The sequence below is a fragment of the Kryptolebias marmoratus genome, linkage group LG20 (genome assembly GCF_001649575.2).
Source record: "Kryptolebias marmoratus isolate JLee-2015 linkage group LG20, ASM164957v2, whole genome shotgun sequence".
NCBI lineage: Eukaryota > Metazoa > Chordata > Actinopteri > Cyprinodontiformes > Rivulidae > Kryptolebias > Kryptolebias marmoratus.
This window is the reverse complement of record NC_051449.1, coordinates 19211062-19232284: the sequence shown is the minus strand read 5'-3', so window position 1 is coordinate 19232284 and position 21223 is coordinate 19211062. Positions and strand designations below refer to the sequence as shown.

The following is a 21223-nucleotide window of genomic DNA, read 5'->3' as shown; positions in this document are numbered from 1 at the left end:
TGAAATCAACAGGCATCATCTTTAATCCATGAGGTGTCCAGCTGTGGAGTTTACTATTCCTGTTATATAGCTGCGGAGTTAGAGCATGAGCTCATTTTGTGACCTTTACCCTTTGACTGGCTCACCAATAAAATGTAATTGCATGTTCCTTGTACCAGGCTTAACGTTTCCTGAAAATTTAAGGAAAATCTGTTCATAACTTTTTCAGTAATCTTGTACACACAGACAGACAGAGACACACAGATGCTACTGAAAACATAACCTCCTTGGCAGAAGTAATCAGCTGCCTTGAAAAAAGCTCAGACATCTACACTAAACAGATTTAAAGTCATAGCAATCCTTGAGGAAATGGAAATTTTGGCTCAATATCTGTAAAATTGACTGAGTCAAAGCCATTTTTGATGTTGGGTAATGTTGATAAGCTGTGGCGGCCTTCTTGAATTAAATTGACTCCAAAAGTTAGTTGTAGATATGCACCAAGTTAATACTTCCTGAAAGTTTCAATGAAATCATCCAGTGGTTTATAAGATATTTTGGTAACCAATATAAATACAAAAACATTTTCCCTCACACACACACACACACAGACATTGACAAAAACTTGATCCTCCACCTTTGCCCTTCAGTGGCAGGCAACAATAAATATTGTAGTAAAAGCTAAGTTGGAACTGAGCATATTAACTGCTGTTGCATCAACTTTGATTGAAGAATCCACTAAAATCAGAATTCCATAAAAATGTTATATTTACTCTTACTTTTGAGAATCATTTGTCCCTGTCATCTGCTTCCATTTCAGTGTTGTATTCACAAAGCAAACAGTATTATTGATATGCCGATACAAACACGCCCATGGAGTTCAGAAAGGTGTGAACGAGTTGCACACAACTTGCGTCAGATCTCAGTTGTTCTTGCAGCACAATCTAAATTTGACCTTTTGCCACAAAAACAGCAGGGAAAAATTAAACAGAATGAAGGAGAAAAATGCTTTTTTTCACAATGACCTTCTGGTCTTTATGGATAAAGAAAAGAGGCACTCTTTAAAACTGCAGGAATAGCTCACAGTATTGGATATATGCATATATATTTACCTTTATTTAATCAGATAAAACATATTGAGATCACAAAATCTCTTTTTCAAGGGAGCTCTGGGCCTTAAGGCATCAGCATCAAACACAAAAACTACAGATAAGAGCTCAGAATAAAACATACATTGTAAAACCATATAATAAATATTCAATAACATAAGCCAAACAGACAACAAGAGACTAGTTTGGTAAAGACTGAAGCAGTTTCAAGTTTCAATTGCGTCAACCTCCCCACTCTTTACCACTTTGTTAAAGACCCCAACTGAGAACTGATCTGGAAGTTGTACATGCAGTTGGTTCCAAGCCGCTGGGGCGGAGAACATAAAAGCCTGTTTGCTGAGTTCAGCCCTTTGGAACGGTTAGAAATAGGAAGTCATTTGAGTGCAAAAAATAGTTAATGATTTTAAATGATACACTATATTACATTATTAAGTATTCCCTCACCTACTGATATCACTGAATTCAGGTGTTCCAATCCCTTCCGTGGCCACAGGTGTAAAAAAATCAAACACCTAGGCATGCAGACTGCTGCTACAAACATTTATAAAAGAATGGGTCGCTCTCAGGAGCTCAGTGAATTCCAGCGGGGTACCTTGATAGGATTCCACCTCTGCAGGAAGTCCAGTCATAAAATTTCCTTCCTACTAACTTTTCCACAGTCAACTATTAGTGGGATTAAAACAAAGTGGAAGTGATTGGGAATGAATAACAGCAACTCGCCCACAAAGTGGTAGGCCACATAAGATTACAGAGCAGGCTCAGAAGATGCAGAGGTGCATAGTGCACAGAGGTTTCCAAAGTTTTGCAGAGTCAGTAGTTGCAGACCTCCAAACTTCATGTGGCCTTCAGATTAGCTCAAGAACAGTGTGTAGAGAGCTTCATGGATGAGAGTTTGGAGTAGAAGAACTTGACTGATTTGCACAGAGTCCTGACCTCAACCCGATAAAACACCTTTGGGATGACTTAGAGCAGAGACTGAGAGCCAGGCCTTCTGTCCAACATCAGTGTCTGACCTCACAGATGAGCTTCTGGAAGAATGGTCAAAAAATCCCATAAACACTTCTAAACCTGTGGAAAACTTTCCCAGAAGAGTTGAAGCTCTTCTAGCTGCAAAGGGTGGATCAACATCATAATAAACCCTATGGATGAAGACTGGGATGTGACTCAAGTTTACATGTGTGTGAAGAGAGATGAGTTAATACTTTTGGCAATATAGTGTATGTACTAACAAGAATGGATTTATAAATAAATGAATACCAGTATGTGACTGCACATGGCCAGGGAAGGCCAAAAAACTCTGGCATACAGGGTGGGATGATGTGTCAGAGCTCTGTAGCCTGTAACAAACCTCGGAGTGCTGTTGTAAAGAATGTCCAATTGGTGCAGGCATTGACAGGGGCATGCATGTACATCAGGTCATAATGTACAGAAGAGTGAGAAATATAGCCTCAACCAATTTTAAAAGAAATTTACCAGGTGCTAAGTGAACTGTTTTTTTGTTTGTGGGAAAGTGTCACTACTCTGTAAGATGCCAGGACAAAATGTTATCGATATAGGAATGATACAAAATTCAGATTCACAATTAGTCTTTTTAACCCAGGTTTGCTGAGCAAAAGGATGCAAGAGTGACTAATTGTTTGGTTCTATTTTATATTCATGTTAAACTTTTTTTTTTTGTTTGCAATTGCAATATTTCTGTATCTCCATATATGAGGTATGCTTTACACAATATACAAACAGTTTCTCAAGGTATTGGCAGTTCCCAAGACTTTATTGGAAAAATTAACCCATTTTTCCATTAAAATAGTTTATTGTCATTTCTGAATATGAAGATGTATCTGCCTTAAACCGGAGTAAAAATAAAGGGTTGTGCACCTTTGTAGAGCAAGATAAATAAGAAGTTTACATAACATTATGGGTTTTAATAGGGCATATAGAATCAAATATATGTGATAACAGAGTCCGCAAACTTTCCCCTCTAACTTCAATTTATCAAGATTATTTGTGATAGACTTCTAGCCCAGTTTTCACTTTATCTATCTGGACATCACCTCAGAGTGAAGCCACTAAATATCTAGCTAAATACTAATCTTTCAGCCTGACTGCGATGAATAAATGATGGTGGTATTCTCAGCAGAACCCACTCCTCCTAACTCAAATCAATTAGTCCTGCATGTGGGGAAGCTGTTGTCTGAGGAAATGTCGCTGTGCAGTTTTAATGGGTAATTACCTTGCATTCAGTGTGACAAGTGGTCTATTTGGTGGGAGGGGGGGTTAGGACAGGGGAAGAGTAAGTTTTCCCATCTGATTCTCTAACTTTTCCTTTTGCATTTAAAGTGAAGAACTGGAGAGGGCACATGATTGCTCCTCCAAGCATAATTAGGAAAATTGCTTTTGCACCAAATGCCAACATCTCAGAGCAAGGATTAGCTTTTAATTATCAGCTAATTGGTGACATTTTGAACCTGCACTTGACTTTTTGTTTTGAAGGATCATATTGTTTGTGGCTGAATATAGACTCAGAAAGCAGCCAAGAGAACCCACTTTATCTTCCTGCACCTGCTGCTAACTGTTAAAGTAGAAGACCTTTCTGTTTGCTTACATCTCTGAAACACACCATTCCCAACCTGATACTAAACATGGACACACTGGTCCTAACTCAAAATAAAAAGGCAGACATGCAAAGCAGGAAACAGCTAAAAGGTTACAGAGCACTGGTGGAGACAACAATTAGACCTGACTCTGGAAGGAGCCATGCTTCACAGCAGAAGGTGTGCTGTCTGCAAATGGCTTCTTTCAATATATGGTAATATATATTTGGACACATGGGGAGGAGGGGATTATACTCAGCATGGTTTTAGCATTTCACTGCAACTCATTATTTTAGAAGAGCTGTCAGATAGAAACTGTTGTTACAAAAAAAGCAACAAGACATGTGGTAATAAAACTGAATTGATGCCCTCTCAGAAATAAGTAATAATTGTAGCAAGGTTTGCTTTTACATTTCTGCTACAACAAGAACTACATAACAAAATAATTGTACAGCCTCAGGCCCCATTTACTTTACTATTAATAATTTTTAGTGGGAATTTTTAGTTTTGAAACTTTCAATAAGATGGTAAAAGACTTAAAATTGTGTAACATGTGTGGGGTTACCTGACATCTTCATCCAAGTCTTAATTTATGTATTTATTTTTTTACACAAGTGGTCCAATTAGTCAAACAACTATCTATAAACAGGCTTTGGTTGGAGTTATCAGTATGTCCCAGACCTATCCCTAAACTAAGCGTAACTCACACCTTAGCCCTAATCATAACCCCTAATGTGACATTTGTCAAACTCAAGGCCTACGGGCTAGATTTGCCCCAAATTACAACTTTGTTCAGGCAACAAGCTAACATTTTAAATGTTTTAGAATTGGCCTGCCAAGCTGTGGCAGATTAAGTCTCTATCAGTTTTTATTTTGCCTCAACAACTGAGAACCTTTAGTGTAAGCTTCACATTGCAATTATCAACTTTGAAGCCAAGAAAGAAATTTAAAGTTCTGAGCGATCTGATTTTGAGATGAATAGAGCAACTCTAACTGGGAAACAATCAAACTCTTGAGGAACTTGCAGCCAGGAAAAGTTATCAGACATCTTGTCTCAGTTAATGTGCATCAGACTAACAGAGAGTCTGTCTAAATAAATGTGTGTGTGTGTGTGTGTGTATGTATATGTGTGTGTGAATGTATGTATGTATGTATGTATATATATATATATATACACACACACACACACACACACACACATATGTACGTATACATATATTCAACTTCCATCTTACCCTATTTGTTCCACATGGGCGGTTCCACTTTCACTTCAAGCTTGGGTCCTCTACCAGAGGCCTGGGAGCTTGAGGGCTCTGCTCAGTATCTTAGCTGTTCCTAGGACTGTACTCTTCTGAACAGAGATCTCTGAGGTTGTTCCTGGGATCTGTTTGAGCCACTCTTCCAGTTTGGGGGTCACAGCACTGAGTGCTCCGATGACCACTGGTACAACTGAGGCCTTGACTTTCCACAGCTTCTCTATTTTCTCTTTCAGCCCTTGTTATTTCTTGAGCTTTTCGTGCTCCTTCTTCCTGATGTTACAGTCACTTGGGACTGCTACATCTATCACCACTGCTTTATTATGTATCTTATCCATCACCTGTTTGTCACCCTATCTGGAAGTCCCACAATAATTAATATTATGTGCTGGACTGTCTCAGGGGCATATTTACACAGCCTGCATCTTGGGTCCTGCCTGGAATGATAGATCCTGGCCTCTATTGCTCTTGTGCTGAGGGGCTGCTCTTGTGCTGCCATGATTAGTGCCTCTGAGCTGTCCTTCAGTCCAGCCCTTTCTAGCCACTGGTAAGATGTGTTGACATCAGCCACTTCCTTAATTTGCTGGTGGCATATGACGTGTAGGGGCTTGTCTTTCTGTCAGGGTTCCTCTTTCCCCTCTTCCACATTGGGTTTCTGCTACCTAAGACATTCACTTAACAGATCATCATTGGGGGCTTTCTTCCTGATGTACTCCAGGATCTTGGTTGTTTCATCCTGTATAGTGGCTCTCATGCTCAAGATTCCTCTGCCTCCCTCCTTTGTCTTAGTGTACAGTCTCAGGGTGGTGGATTTAGGGTGAAACCTTCCGTGCATTGTGAGGAGCTTTAGTGTCTTTATATATATGGCCTTTCTGCAGAGTTTACATGTTCTCCCATACATACATATGGGAAACATATTTACATAGGTTTCCCATGTTGTTTCCAAAAACATGCATGTAATTTTAAATTGTCAATAGAATGTGAGTGAGAGCATGGATGGTTGTTTGTCTCGTTTGTCTCCATGTGTCCCTGCAATAGACTTGCAACCTGTCCAGATGTACTTTGCCTCATGCACAAGGACTTCTGGACATAGTCACCAGTGACACTGAACAAAAAAGTGGGTAAAAGAAAATGGACACTGTAGGTATATAGGTCTGTATGTCTATCCTTATTAAAACATTGTACTAAATTCCATTAATTTCTGGAACCTAACCCAAGTCTTAACTTTAATTAGCAGTGCATGTCTAACTAACTGAAGCTTAAATCACACCTTACCCTCAAACCTAACGCAAAAATGAAATTTTGCTGAAATAGGACCGGGCTGTGATCCCCATAAGGGTCACTTGTTCTGACAAGATAGGTGATTATACAAGAAAAGGTCCCAAAGACACAAGAAAAATCGGGCATATGCACACACACACACACACACAGGCAGACACTTGCCGATGTTCTCAAAGCAGCTGCTGCAGATGCATCATTCTCTGCAGAACACGGTGTGAAAACCCAGCAAAGCTTCCAGCACAGAGCTTCTGAGACGGTGTTCAGCACCCCGGACAGCGCCCCCACCACCACCAGGAAGGAGGGGGAGCAGCTGCTGAAACTTTAAGGTGGACCTGAGTAGAACAGAGCCCTCAGAAAGGGCTGCGTACCACTGACGTCCACCACCACCCAACATCCCCCCCCNCCCTCTGAGCTAAACGTCAGCGCGCGCAGCAGTGATTTAAATACAGTCCGAGAGGGAAAGAAGCTGAAAGAATGAGGAGTGTGCTTTAGGCTGCAGCCTGCCACACGGTGGAGCAAAGCCTACAATCAAACTTTTTTTTTTTTTCCATAATTGTTGAACACCCCCATCCCCTTCATATAAACTGAGAAACAAAGTTTAAAAAAAAATTCCCAGCAAACAATTTATCATCTTCAATCTTCAGCATGACTCTCTCCTAATTCCACGTGAAATCCACAAGTAGATGCTCGCGCCTTTTTTTATTTTTAACATATCCCTTTTCATCATTCTTTTTATTAGAATTTTTTTCTTCCACACTGACTGAAAGCAGAAATGCCACTTTAGACTGACCACCATGATCGTGGCCAACGTGAGCGTGAGCGGCTGCGCGGAGCTCAGTCTCTCTCTGTGCGCCGGAGCCGGGGATGGGCTGCCGCAGGAGGGGGGCGACTCGCACCGGACCACCCTCAGCCCGACGGGCCACCTGGTCGTGGCCGTGTGCCTGGGCTTCATCGGCGCGTTCGGGCTCGTGAACAACCTGCTGGTGCTCGTGCTGTTCTGCCGCTACAAGCTGCTGCGCTCCCCTATCAACCTGCTGCTGATTAACATTTCTGTCAGCGACCTGCTGGTGTGCGTCCTGGGGACTCCGTTCAGCTTCGCCGCCAGCACGCAGGGACGGTGGCTCATTGGAGAGGAGGGCTGCGTGTGGTACGGCTTCGCCAACTCCCTCTGTGGTGAGTAGACCTGCGGGATCCGGGTTAGCGGCTCATTTTTGTTGTATTTATGACAGGAGCTGCACATTTGTCCTCTTGGAATCCGTTGATTTGATGCATCTCTCAAAAGAGATCAAACTTCCAGATAAAAAAAGGAAAAAAAAAGATAATTGAAATCTAACACTATTATTCTAACTGCAAATGCTCTAAAACCATACACTGGTTAAAGTATCTTTTTCTCTCATTTAAAAAAATATGATTTTAATCTTCATCTCGCTGTTTCTCAGCACAGAGATCCCGCTCTAATCTGAGCTGAGATCATTTGTGCATTTTACCCATCACTGTTTACAATCAGCAGAGGATTAAGGGATCTAAATCGGAATTCTGACGGTTTCAAACATGAACTTATAGTGCATGTTCCCTGTCGTGATCCAGATGATGAGCTTCTGTTCAGGTGACAGCTCTTCATGTTGCGCCGCAGCTCATTTATCTCCTGATAGAGCTGCGTTAGAGGCTCACTTCACTCCGGAATCTACTGCAGTCTCATATTTAGAAAAGGCTCCGGGTTCGCAGCAGATGCTCAAATGTTTGTAAAAACTCTCAAGAGCTGATTAATTCTGATTAAACTGACTTGTTGTTGGAACTGAGAGGCTGCCCGAAGCCGTTTTCAGCTCCCAAATCAGGGCTCTGCAACCTTTACAATCCATGGAGCCATTTTTGTTCGTTTTAAACTAAATAAAATTTGTCCAAAGCTTCAAAACTTGCTTGAAGATTGAAATAAAGATAATCTCAATCATTATGTTTTATATAAATAGGCTACTACAAGGGAAAACATAGTTTATTACATTCTGAAATTCATGATATATATTCCCCATGCCACATTTGATGCCATTTTATGCCTTTTTTCTACTAAGTCTAAACTTATGAAAACAGGGGGGGGGGGGCATTGTGTCTACAAAAAAATTATATTGAGTCTTATTTTTGTAGTTTTTAGAAAATGAATGTGTATCCCACTTTAAACCAACAAAGCATATATTTGCATCAGTAAACTCATTAAAACTAGTCCATTTTCTTAGATAACTGCTGAATGTCCTCTAATAAAGGAAACTTGTATGAAGTTCACATCGAAAGGCAAATCTACACTTTTATTTCATAGTGTCAGGAAAAAAAAGTCTTATATTTTTGTAGATTGCCCAATTTTTATGACTTAAAGCATAATGTGTTCAAAACTGCTCTGTTTTACCCTTTTGCAATGTGCATCAAATGTGTTAAAATGTTTCATTTTCTGATGGATTTCAAAGATAAATGTGGCTGGATTAATGAAGAGGCTAACAAACTATCAGTGCAAACAGATCAAACTGTTTGTCTCTTTGCATTATTAGTACATTTTTGTGCCCTAAATCGATACATATTGCAAAAAAAATGGACAGGAGACCTACTGAAACAAACCTTTCCTGTTTCTGATATAAGCAAAATTAATATTTTCTCCTGTTGTTTTTGGTCAAAGGTACAAAGGAGCCAAAGAGCCACATGTGGCCCCAGACCCAAATGTCCTAAATAAAACCACTCATGGGGATGATTCTCTGCCCAGAAGATCATTCTCACTCATATTAAACACTTTCTTTCAGTAATTTAGATATTTTTGCTAAATTTGTGGAAATTATTATTGTTGGAAAAAAAATACTTATCGCAGCCTGGTGCCTTTAGGGTTTTTTTTCTTTAGCACTCCAGCTTTCTTGCTTTCTGTAATTGATTTAAGAGATTTCCATTCCACTGAAACAATCTTTGAAGAGACAGCAGTCTGATGCATATTGGTTCTGAAGCAGTAATTTAGTCTCTCTTTGACATCAGTGCAATATTAAAAGATTCTCTGCATAAACACTTCTGTGTCGCTGCTCAGTCAAATTGCATTTCAAAGGATGTTAAACAGGTTGTGATGTGAGGCAAAGCGCTTAAACTAATTGTGGCAGAACTTCTTTTAAAAAAAGAGGATGAAAAAGATATGGGATATTGCCTTCCTTTAAAATGTTTTCAGCATTGTTTGTTGTCAGATTCCCAAGCCTGTAGCCTTCTTAAGATCAAATATCTGAATTATCTCTCTAAAGTACATGCAAAAGATATGTGAGCTCTCAAAAAGCTCAAACAAAGTTATCCAAGAGCGTGTCCGAACTGTGGAGGGTTTATGAAAATTCAGCATTTTTATTTTTTTAAGATTAGATAGAAAAGATCAGAAGTCTGGCAAAACGGCGGTCGATAACCAAGAAGCCTTAAAGAAGGAACTACTTGAAGGAAATAATAATAAAAAAGTATGTTCTACTATTAAGCACGGGTGTGGTTTTATTATGGTGTAGACTTGTGTTGCTGCTAATGCCACTGCAAAGTTTTCGCTAAGAGAAAAGGGATTTCAATTTAAAAGATGCTAATTTTAAACCAAATATCATTTAATATAAGAAAAGAGTAATGGTTATAAAAGTAGGAAATGATCCTCGACACCTCAAAATCACAGCTGAAGTCATTTAATCATTCAGATCCTTTAGAAGTGTGGTTCTGTAAGAAGGTTATGAACAATAATCTTACCTGTTGCAGAAAGTTTAGTTTTAAGAAACAAGAGTTTAATTTTGACTAAATTGATGGCTCGTCTGAACGCAGCAAAGACCAGAGTGAATTACTGTCATCATAAAACAAAGGTCATAGGTCACAGCTCATTCAAATGCTATTTCATAAACTTTTATGCTGCCATCATTTTCACATCATTTACAGAGAATTCAGTGGTTATTTGCAAGCATATATATTGGCAGCAGCAGCTAGCTGTAGCACTTCTGGAGCAGCCTGGATCACTTCCTGTAGGAATTTCATGATATTTCTGCTAGAATAACTGTGTAATGCAAAATAACTGCAATGTAATGGTTTATAAAATTGTGTCACATAAACCATCATAACATTTTCAAAGTTGTTTTAAAACGGCAATCCTCTTTAGCTTTGGTCCTGTTTGGACTAGCCATGAGATCATCAGTGCTTTCAGACTGTAACTATATTCTCCAAACAGTTAGAGAGCCATGCACCACAGGTAAGACATTATTTGTTCATAATTTCTTTTCAGAACACCCCTGCAGTCCTTTGACCCCAAAGCCTTTGAACACCAGAGGCAGACCTCTGCAGACCAAAGCATGAAATGAAATGATAACTCAGGAACAGAATTAGATTTATTTATTTAGCTGAAAAAAGGCTTAGAATCCCACAGTAATTATAAAACTCATTTACAAAGTGTGATTTGACGCAAAGGATGTGTTAGCAAATAATGATTGTTCAGGATTCCCAGAGGTTCGCTTTGGGCTCTTTAGCTTTAATTGACATTGTGAATAATTAAAAATATGATTTTAAACGCAAAGTTTTGTAAATTCCTAAACTTTATTTCTGTTTGGATACTGATAGGATTTAAAACTTTGGCACATTTACTGTTTTGATTGTTAATATGTGTGCCACTTTAAAATCCTCTGGAATAAAATGTACTGCCTAACGTTTACTGTAGAAGTCATCGATCCTGTTTTCAGTATATTCAATTTGTTTGTTTCTCGCAGTAAACATAGCTTTACCAAAGGCAGTGAATTTTAATGTCAGTTTCTTATCTCAGGTCAATGAAAACATTGCTTTGTACAAGTTTGAGAAACAGTATTTGGTAAAATATTAAGAGCTCCTCAGAAACGGAGACCTCAGCCCGGCCTCACTTTACGGCTGCAGATCGACAGAATATTTTGTGCTGGACTCTCATAGTCAGCAGCCCTAGCTTTACTCTGATGAAGTTTCTATAAAGGTCTCATAAATGTTTCACAAAAGGTTCTCTCCCATTCAGTTCGATGAGTCTAATCTCCTGCTGGTTAAAACTGGTTCTCAGTGGAGGAGCTGCTGGGAACCAACAATCAGCCCTGAGACCAAACAGCAGAGCTGTGATAACTGTTAATGTGGAAGTTTTCACCTCTTTACTGTGATCTAGAGATGATTCAGAGCCTTCTTAGTTCTCTGCGTGAAAGTCTAGCTAAAGGAAAGTAAAAAGAGATGAAGTTGGATTCTTTCTTTGCTACATGAGAACATTACCACTATTTTATGTGCTCTGTGTCATACTCTGAGCTCTGTATGGGATCTGTACTTAAAGCTTTGGCATTAACTGTTGTATCAACTCTATCTGTCTATTAGCAAGATCTCATGAACAACTAGACAGATTTTAATGAAACTCTCAGACAGTAATCATTGGATATACATTTACAACTGATTAAGTGTTGGATTCAACCCAATTCAAGATGTCCAACACAGCGAACCAATCTTAGTAAACAGAAAAGTTGCTATAAATCAGTTTATTTTAAGTGTTAACAGATCCAGGGAGATTACACATAATATTATTTTTAAGGTTTCACCAAAGCGACTATAGCTCCATCATTTCTCATAAAAAGATGATCTTCGTCTAAAACTCTGGCATGAAAGGCAGCGGGCATTCCTTTAAGGAATGCTAAGCCTTTAATTGATCAATGTTTTTGTAACTTTTGCTTCTTCAGTTTCCACTCAAAGCAGCAGTTTTACTCACACTGTCAGATTTATGGAGCCACCCATGCCTTAAAGGTACCCCACTGTTTCCCTCCTTCTGTAATGTTCAACATTCCATACAGATACAGGCCAATTTAACGAAACTATGTTCCTGCAAGGAATCTCTTACAGATATTCTTTTTATAAACACATTTTCTGTCACATTCACTTCCAGAACAGAATTACTTCATTTCAGTCGTATTACGATGAAAAAAAAAAGCAAGCCAGCGTTCAGCGTCTTGCTGTGAGCGCCATTTGAACGCTGACATCCACAAGGAGCCAATTTATTAAAATCTGTCTGTTTTAGTTGGATTTTAACAGGCGAAGGCGTTGCAGGAAGACAGAGAACGTATGTGTGTAAACGGCAGTGAGAGCAATGGCTGCCAGACATCATTAGAGCCTCCATTGGTTATGGACGAGTAATTCTTCAGTGGACTCATAAAAACGGAGAGAAAGAAAGAGTGAGGGAGGGTCAGAGAGAGGAAAAGTGAAATTGATTGTTTAGGTGAATAATTCTCACTGCAGCTTTGACAAAGCGACTGTCTGTCTTCACCAACTCTGCGAACATTTCCAAAAGATCAATTTACCTTCAAATCAAAGGGGCACGTTGTTATTGACGAAACACATTGTATGCTTGAGTGTAGAACTGAGTTTTTCTGCTCCCTCCTCAGGATGATTTCTACCTCCTGTTTTCAGCCTGTAACTTTTTACACTTTAATTAACTGAACATATAGGGTCTAATGCTTTGATTTTATGCCTAAAGCTTATCTAATGACAGTTTGTGAGATGCGTGTTGTTAAGAGTGCCAGTGCATTTAAGTATCGAAGCACCCTTATTACTATTCTGCTTGGTTTCTGTCACAGTTTTTGTCAGTTTTCACGTCGCGTAGCTTTGAAAAAAACAAACAAACATTCAAATTATATAAAATGTGATTTGACTAGAAATAATGTGCTGTAAGGATGGGAATCTTTAGGCTCCTCGCGATTTAATTTGATTACAATTCAGAGGGTTGCATTGCAATTATTAGCACAGATTAATGATGCATTCTTAAACACACTTCAAACAAAATCCTGAAGACAGAATTTCTCAAACCTAAAGGACAAGGCTGCCACTAAAGAGGGGCTGGGGGGCAATGACCACTCCTTTAAATTTTCTGGTAACAGGAAGCTACTTGCCATAAGGTGGCCCTGGAGGAACAGCATCACTGGCTAGAAGGATCCAAGTTACCCATCATTGTCTGAAAAGATTACAAAACCTTGGCTTGTCTTCAATCTGCCAAGTGACTTAGCTCCTGATAGGCTCAATGGTCTGTGCGCTTCAAATGCGTCCACTTCACCACCACCTAATGTCCAGGTTCCTGCCATGCCAAGCCATGTGCCCTCTCATGCTAATTCTCTTGTTCTGACAAATCCAAATCCTCTGAGGACATCCTGCCCTCCTTGTGGACTATTGGAGTTCTTATATGGGATATTGAGGACCTCATCAGATAGGCCTAGGACACTAAACCCAAACCTAGAAATGGAGGCTCCTGATAGAGACTTCATTCTTTAATGGTACAGTCCAAGGCCCTCCAATGGAATTTACACAGCAAAACTCACCTGCTATGCAGGGATCAACCAAATGCTTATTGTCCTCCATGGATCTTTTTGGTGGCCCATGGACAAGGACACTCAAGAATATGTACCACCCTGTCCCAAGTGTGTATGAAACAAGACCAGTAACCGTCCTCCCTTCTGTCTCCTGCAGCTATTGCTCACTCCTAGTCATCCTTGATTTTACATCTCTCTGGACTTCATAACATGGCTGCCTCCTTTCAAAGGGAATACCACAGTACTCACTATCATTTATAGATTTTCCAAGGCTGTTCATTATCTCCCCTTGCCCAAGCTTCCATCAGCTACGGAGACTGCTTAACTTCTGGTCAGCCATGTTTTTCATCTACATGGAATACCTGTTGCCATAGTCTCTAATCAAAAACCTCAATATGTGTCACAAGTCTGAAAAACTTTCTGTACTGCTCTTCATGCCTCTGACGGGATTCCATCCCTAGTCAAACGGTCGTACTTAAAAAATAAATCAGGAATTAGAGGCTGCCCTAAGATGTGTTGCCTCTTTTAATCCCATCACCTGGAGATCTCACCTACCATGGACTGATTTTGCACACAACACTATGACCTCTTCCACCACTGGATTGATACTCTTCAAAGCCGCACCCACACTTATTGATGTCCACTCTGCATACGCAGTCATGTAAAGTTGTGTAAACTTTCAAACTTTTTTGCAAACACTGTTTTTATTTCCACAAACTTTTCACCTCCTAAACAGTTTTTACATGAAAACACATTTTTGTATTTTTTCAGCTAGGCTGTCCCTCTCTGCCCAGAGTGCAAGTGCACACACTCAAAATCTCAATGACGTCCATTGTAGCCTATCTGATCTCAGACTCTTTTTTTTTTTTTTTTTTTTTTTTTAAAGATCTTTTTAATTTGTCGTGTTGCCTACATAAAACACCATTGGCACACAAAAAAACTATGTGTGGCCACCGGACACTTCTGCTACCTATAGATTAGGAGATTTTTTTCAATACAACAATAGCTCATAGTGACTGTTTGTCCGAAACTTACTTTCTAGTGTCTGTTTCTGTATGACTGTCTAATTAAGAGTGCAAGACACAGGCATGTGTTTACCATGGTGACCCCATTCAGCCACTGGCAGCAGCTTTTTAATATTTGTTTTTATTGTGGTACTCTTTAAATTTCTTACACACTTTAAACATCAAAACGCCTTCATTTTGTCAGCTTATATTATTACAAATGTTCCAAATTCCTCTTGGGCTTTAGAGAAGACATTTGATTTGTTTAGGAATCTGGACAGTAGCTGCATTGGGACTCTTTAGAATTTCTTCAGACATTTTCTAGTCAGTCTTCATATACTCTTATCCACTACCTTTTACAATCAGTTTCTTGGTATTTATTTAGCTGCTTGACCACTTCTCCACTCCTTTCTGCATTTTTTGTAACTTTCATTTGATGAATTTTACATAGTCTACCAATATTATGGAGAAAGAGGACAGATTCTTCTTTTCTCTTTGACACCAACGCTGATGCTCGTGGCTTAAGCAGGCTCTGCTCAGTGTCACTGGATTAACCTTGCACTGCTGAGTCCACCTGCAGAATGTTGAAGTCAGACTTTCCTCCTTTACACAAACAATACAGACTTATGGAAAAAGAAAAGCTGCACAAAGAAAAGGAATTGATTATATATGTGCATCATGCAGGCAGAAGCAACACCTGACCTGAGTGATGTTAATTTGTTGTGACTGGAGGTCTCAGCACGGAGAAAGAAAGCAGAACAACAGCGCTCCGGCGTGACGTGACATGCGAAGTAATGAGTTGAAAATAAAAGTCTGGTAAAGATGGGATTAAAAAAAATAGGTTTTAGTGCTAATATGTGTTGTGTTTCTATATAATCACATCTGTTCCCTATGAGTGTAACAGTCTACATAAATCACGGTTCATACATTTGCTTGGTTTCTAGTTCACAATTTCATACAAGTTCAGTAACACAGATAGACAAGAATCTATGGATGCTTATTGTTTTCAACCCAGAAACATTTAAAATAGAACAGTATCACATTAAATGCTCTAACAAAATGTTTTCTTGATAACACTGTATGCAAAAAAAATGTTCTTATATGACAAATATATATTATATAGTAACAACATGAAAATGTTTTTTTCAGAATGTAAAAGACATTATGTAGGAACAAGAAAATATCATGTTACATGTGAAAAATATGTTTTCTCATTATAATGTTACGGTTCTGTTTTTTTTTTTTTTGCTGGAGGGGCAGGAATATGCGTCTGTAATAACTCTACTGAACACAGGCAACAAACGAAAACAGCCTTGGTAGTTGGGACACTGAGGTAGCAGGTCATGTAGGCAGGATTATCAACTAGTAACGCTATTATAAAATTTTCTAATAGTCATATTATTTTGTTTTATTCATCCAACTTGAACTAGATTCAGTGCTGTTCAGACCATGCATCAAACAACAAGTTTGATAAAGTCCAAAACTGAAAAGTATCCCTTTCATGTTAGGAAATTTAAAGAAATGATTGTGTTAATAAAGTTGACCTAAACTTGATGCAAAATAAAAGGCAATACAGAACTGAATGACATCCCCATTGTGAAAAATGCTAAATGAAATGTTAAATACTCTGTGCTGTTTATACACAGATGGTGTTTGTAAAACTCCTGATAATGTCAATTGTGTTTATTAGGAAAAAATGGAATTTAAACGTGCATGAATTATTAACCTTATGGCTTTGCCTTCATTGATCTCTCACACTCTACTGCTACCACCAGGATCACCAGGAAACTTTTCCTGGTTTGAAACAAACCAGTAGGTCTTCAAGCTCCTGTGTTTTATCTGAATGAGATATTCCTGCTTTGCTTTCATGTAAAGGGCTTTAGAAAGTATTCTCCTGTACTCCTTTTCTTTTGTGGCAATTAGGAAAAACATTTGCAACCTGACTAATGTATTCTTGCATCATAATTGCAGTGATGTGATGGTCCAGTGTGAATTTGCGTACCTTTAAATCACTAATGGTCACTGAAATGTGGTGCCCAGAGCAATCAGTCATATGCACCCTGGGAGTTTGGAAATGTTTGCCTTTTTTCTTTGTAAAATTTCACACTAGTTTGGTGCACCTGATTGCTGAAGAAAACAAAACACTGGAATGGGATTTCCAGAACAAACACATCTTTATTCAGTCCTGTGTTTTTCATTAAAACTGTCTTCTGCTGGATATATTGTATCAGACAAAGTGTTTTGAAAGCTTTTCAGAAGACAAATAAACTGGAGAACAGAATGAGAATCAAAGCAGTGCCAGAACAAAAATTTTGTTTTTCCTTCACAAACTTTATCAGATCATAAGCTGCTTCTCGTTTAGAACATTAGATTCAGCTGCTGCGTCGGATTTAGTTAGTCTTTTACAAAAACTTTAAGATTTTCTTGTCCCCACACAGTGTGCTGTGTAACCAAAGATGTGATGGATATTACACAGAATCAGCTGAAACAAACATTTTTTATATTAAAGGACTTTTTTATACAGTAAACCTGAGTTTGAAAATTGTCAGAGCAGATGGTTTCAACAACATTATGACTGCAGAGACTCACTGTTGATGTCTCTGAATGAGAGCCTGGAATGAAAGCTGCTAATAAGCTGTGGAGAAGTGTGATTTATTTTCACTCAGAGATGATTAATATAGTTTGGAGATGTGTTGATGCATCAATCACCTCAAGGATTTACTGCAACTCGTGCTCCCAGCCCAACTTAACGTACTCTGATTGGAGCCAAACACGCTTTGAGTGCATTCCAGTGCTTTGCTTGATTTTCTAAATCGTTTTTTATTACTATGTATCCAGAAATTTACAATACATCATTTTGGTCTTTAAAATATATCCAGAAACTTACATGGATCATTTTTGTCTTTAAAAACGATGCAATTATTTAATTTTCTGACCTATATGTACAGTTTAAAAACCTTGTGAAGGATTGGTGATTTGTCCAGGGGATCCTGCTGCTCATTTTTGGGACTAATACCTGGTTGATTAATTTGATTTCTGGGATAGACTCCAGCCTCCTGTGATCCTGAAGAAGACAAAGCAGGTTTAAAGAGGGTTACAATAAAGTCTTGCACTCAAGAGTTTTATGACTTTACTAAGGATGTGACATGCTGTAATATAGTTCTGAACAGGAATCCTGTAAGATACTTCCTCCATCATCAGTGTTTATTACATCAGTTACCTTTAGTTTGCTGGCTAATATGATTAGTGAAAATGTTCAAATCTGATGGACAATAAGTCATGACGATGGGTAAGAGAGGCATTCATTGGAGAGACTATTTTTATAACTATCATACTTTTAAGTATCAACATAAACAACAGAGATCCACAAGCTACACAACATTTATTTAGTTACTTCCTTTTCTACTTACTTTTTGGATGCATGTTGTTTGAGTTAGAAAATTATCAGAACTTGATCAATACAATGTTAGTGGTGAATGTCATTAATTTAGGGCTTTTATTATTTATTGGAATTGTTCTTTTTCCATAGAATGACAATACAAAATACAATTTCAAAGAAAAACAAGAATGTTTGAATTCATAGGGATTTTTACTCTAGGTTCAAATTTTAGCATACAGACTCAAGTTTATATACATACATCCTAACTAATATTTAGTTAATTGTCTTCTAGCAAGTTGCACCATGACCGCATACCTTTTATATCCATCAACAAGCTTAAGGTGTAATTCTGGCTGGTCATTTGATCACTCTTCATGACAGAATTGGTAGAGTTCATTTAAATTGGTTGGTTTCCTGACACAGACCCGTCTTTTAAGCATAGTCCACTAATTTGCAATAAGTTTGAGGTCTGTGCATTGGGAAGGCCATTACAGAAGTTCATAGTAAGCCTGCTTTATACGTTTTCATTTGTTTTAGGGATTTGTGTCGTGTTGGAACACCCAATTGTGTTCAAGTTTCAACTGTCTGGGTGTTGATTTGAGGTGGAATTGAAGAATTTGGGGGTAGACCTCTTTCATTATTCCATCCACTTTGTTTTGTGCAATGCACTAGTACCACAGCATGATCCTACCACTACCATGGTTGATATATATAATCTTTTTTTTTCTTGAGAAATGGTACGGTCTTAGGTTTGAAAGCCTCACCATGACACACTTCTCATCATTGTAGACAAATAGCTCAATCTTTGGCTTTTCTGATCATACAACAGTTCTCCAGAGGCTTGAAAGTGTCACTTTTGAAGCAGCTTTCTTGGTCGGCACTCTCTCAGTTCACAGAAATGTAGAACTTGTTTTACTGTAGACAGTGAAACTGATGTTCCAGCAGTTTCCAGTTTATGGTAAGCTCAAGCTTCGTTGGTTCCTGAACATCCTAACCAATGTTCTTTTTTCTGAGGGTGACAATTTGGCACTTCTCCCAGACCTTGACAAAGTGGTGAAACATCAGTTTCTGAAGAAAAGCAAAATGAGTCCAATATCTAAGGGCAAACAGACCACTGCAACTACTGTATCTAACCCAACACTTTGCAGAAGTGTACAGTGTTTGCTCAATGTGCTGTATTTTCACTATCAAAGCATGCAGATACAAAAACAGCACCCCGTTTTTTGCAAAGCTAAAATTTGTTTTCATTTCATTAAGTTTTATCACATCCTCTGCTGCCTTTCTGTTCACACTTTTGAACTTAATCCATTCGTCGTTCTGAGCTGTTGGTGAAAGGCAAAAGCATTGGGTTCAAGTCTCCTTCACTGCCACTGAAAATCAATTGGCTTTACTGACAGGCCTATGGATCATTATGGCTTCAAAACAAATATCAAACCGGAGGAAAAGGCCAAGAGGTCAGCATCAACATCAAGCTTCTGCCTCCTGCTCCTCAGCCTCTACAGCTCTGTGTGACACAGACACAAAAGAATCAAAACACATTGAATGTGTTCAGCAAGGGGGCACAGAAAGGATAAGAAAGTTCCTTGAAGTTTCTGTGTTGTTTGCACTGTGCTGCCTCTGTCAGAGACATTTCAGGTGGCACCATTGTTCCTAATTTGAAGCAGTGGGGATTTGGTGCAGCCCGCACAATGGGAACTAAAATACTGGATTCCATTAGCTATAGTTTTGCTGTTCTGCACTTCTCAGTCAGGCAATTATTTTCTTAAGCCACATCTCACTCTTTGTGTGAACTGATAAACCATGAAGCTCATTTTAGCTGCCCTTCTGATTTCAGAGAAAGAGCTGTAAAAGCTTCAAATCACAGTAGAACGCATTGGACAGGCAGAGCGCTTCAATCCCTGGTTTATGATCCAATTAAACAGACAAGAACACACTTGCAAAACTGTTTTCATTCTTGTCTGCCTGTGTCTTGTATTTAATCCCTCTTGTCATCTGTATGTTAGAGGTTAATTAACACTGCGTGCCTGTAAATTGATACAAGTGTTTATTGTGTATCCTATCTGCTTTGTAGGCATTGTGTCCTTGATCTCCCTGGCTGTCCTTTCCTATGAGCGCTACAGCACCATGATAACCCCTGCAGAGGCGGACGCCTCCAACTACCGCAAGATCTCTCTGGGCATCCTACTCTCCTGGGTTTACTCCCTCTTATGGACCTTGCCACCACTCTTTGGCTGGAGCCACTACGGTCTAGAAGGTCCTGGAACCACCTGCTCCGTTGACTGGACAGCCAAGACAGTAAACAACATATCTTACATAATCTGCCTGTTTGTCTTCTGCCTCATTGGGCCTTTTCTGGTGATTGTCTTCTGCTACGGGAAGCTGCTGTATGCTATAAAGCAGGTGAGTCGGTGTGGGAACAGGGAGGAGTTTGTGTGCTTGTTGTGAAACTATTTTTGAGTCAGCTGTGCAACATTTGATTTCGGCTCTATAGTTTTCACTACTACCTGATAGGTGGAAACAATGTGCAAGTTTGACTCATGTCCATTCCAAACCCCCCCAAATAAATCAATGTTCTCCAGAAAATATGATTTCATGTCCTTATGGTTCCTGAAAAATAGATTCTCTAGTTATGAAGCAAACTGCAGCAAATCTCCTTTCAAAGTATTTTCTCAAAACAAGTGTCCTTGATGTCTTTCTTGTGCTCGCGCTTTGACCTCTGGTCTGTTTTGTTTGGTGCTACCACAAAGTCCACATAGTTGAAAGCATGATTTCCATATTACCTGCTGCGTCTTCTTTACATTACATAAAATTCTCAAATTAGGCATCTTATTAAGGTGAAAACATAATGTATTGCAACTTTTATTTTAAAAAGTTGGCTATTAAGTTTTAAAGCAATGATATTATTATAATTTTACAAAAGGAATTAATTAAATGCCCTCTTCAGATTTTCTTTCTTTGTGTAGCATTCTCTTTGAGCTAATTATCACATGCCTAAATGAAAGGCAAGCAGTCATGGAATTGCTTGTGTCCGTGTGTGTCCGTGTGCTCTTTTGTCTGTTAGCAAAATACCTCATGAACCAGTGGACGGATTTTGTTGAACCTTCCAGACAGTAATCACTGGATGTACATCTACAACTAACATTTGGAGTCAGCCCAATTCAAGATGGCCACCACAGCTAGTTGACGTTATCAAATACCAAAATGGCTCCAACTCTGTCAAATTTACATATATTGAGTTAAAATTTGTTGTAATCGTAGCTGAGAGCCATCCACATTGCACAGTCAGCACTAACAGATTTGGCAAGAACTGT

General features: G+C 38.9%; 1 protein-coding gene across 1 annotated transcript in view; it reads left to right on the top strand.

Moving 5' to 3' along the window:
* Positions 1-6699: 6699 nt before the first annotated feature.
* Positions 6700-21223, top strand: part of LOC108238234 (vertebrate ancient opsin) — an 84005-nt gene continuing 69481 nt past the window's right edge. Inside the window, exons 1-2 of the mRNA XM_037981735.1 lie at positions 6700-7386; positions 19984-20312. Coding sequence (XP_037837663.1) covers positions 7008-7386; positions 19984-20312 — 708 coding nt within the window. The 5' untranslated portion in view covers positions 6700-7007. The remainder of the gene's footprint in view (positions 7387-19983; positions 20313-21223) is intronic.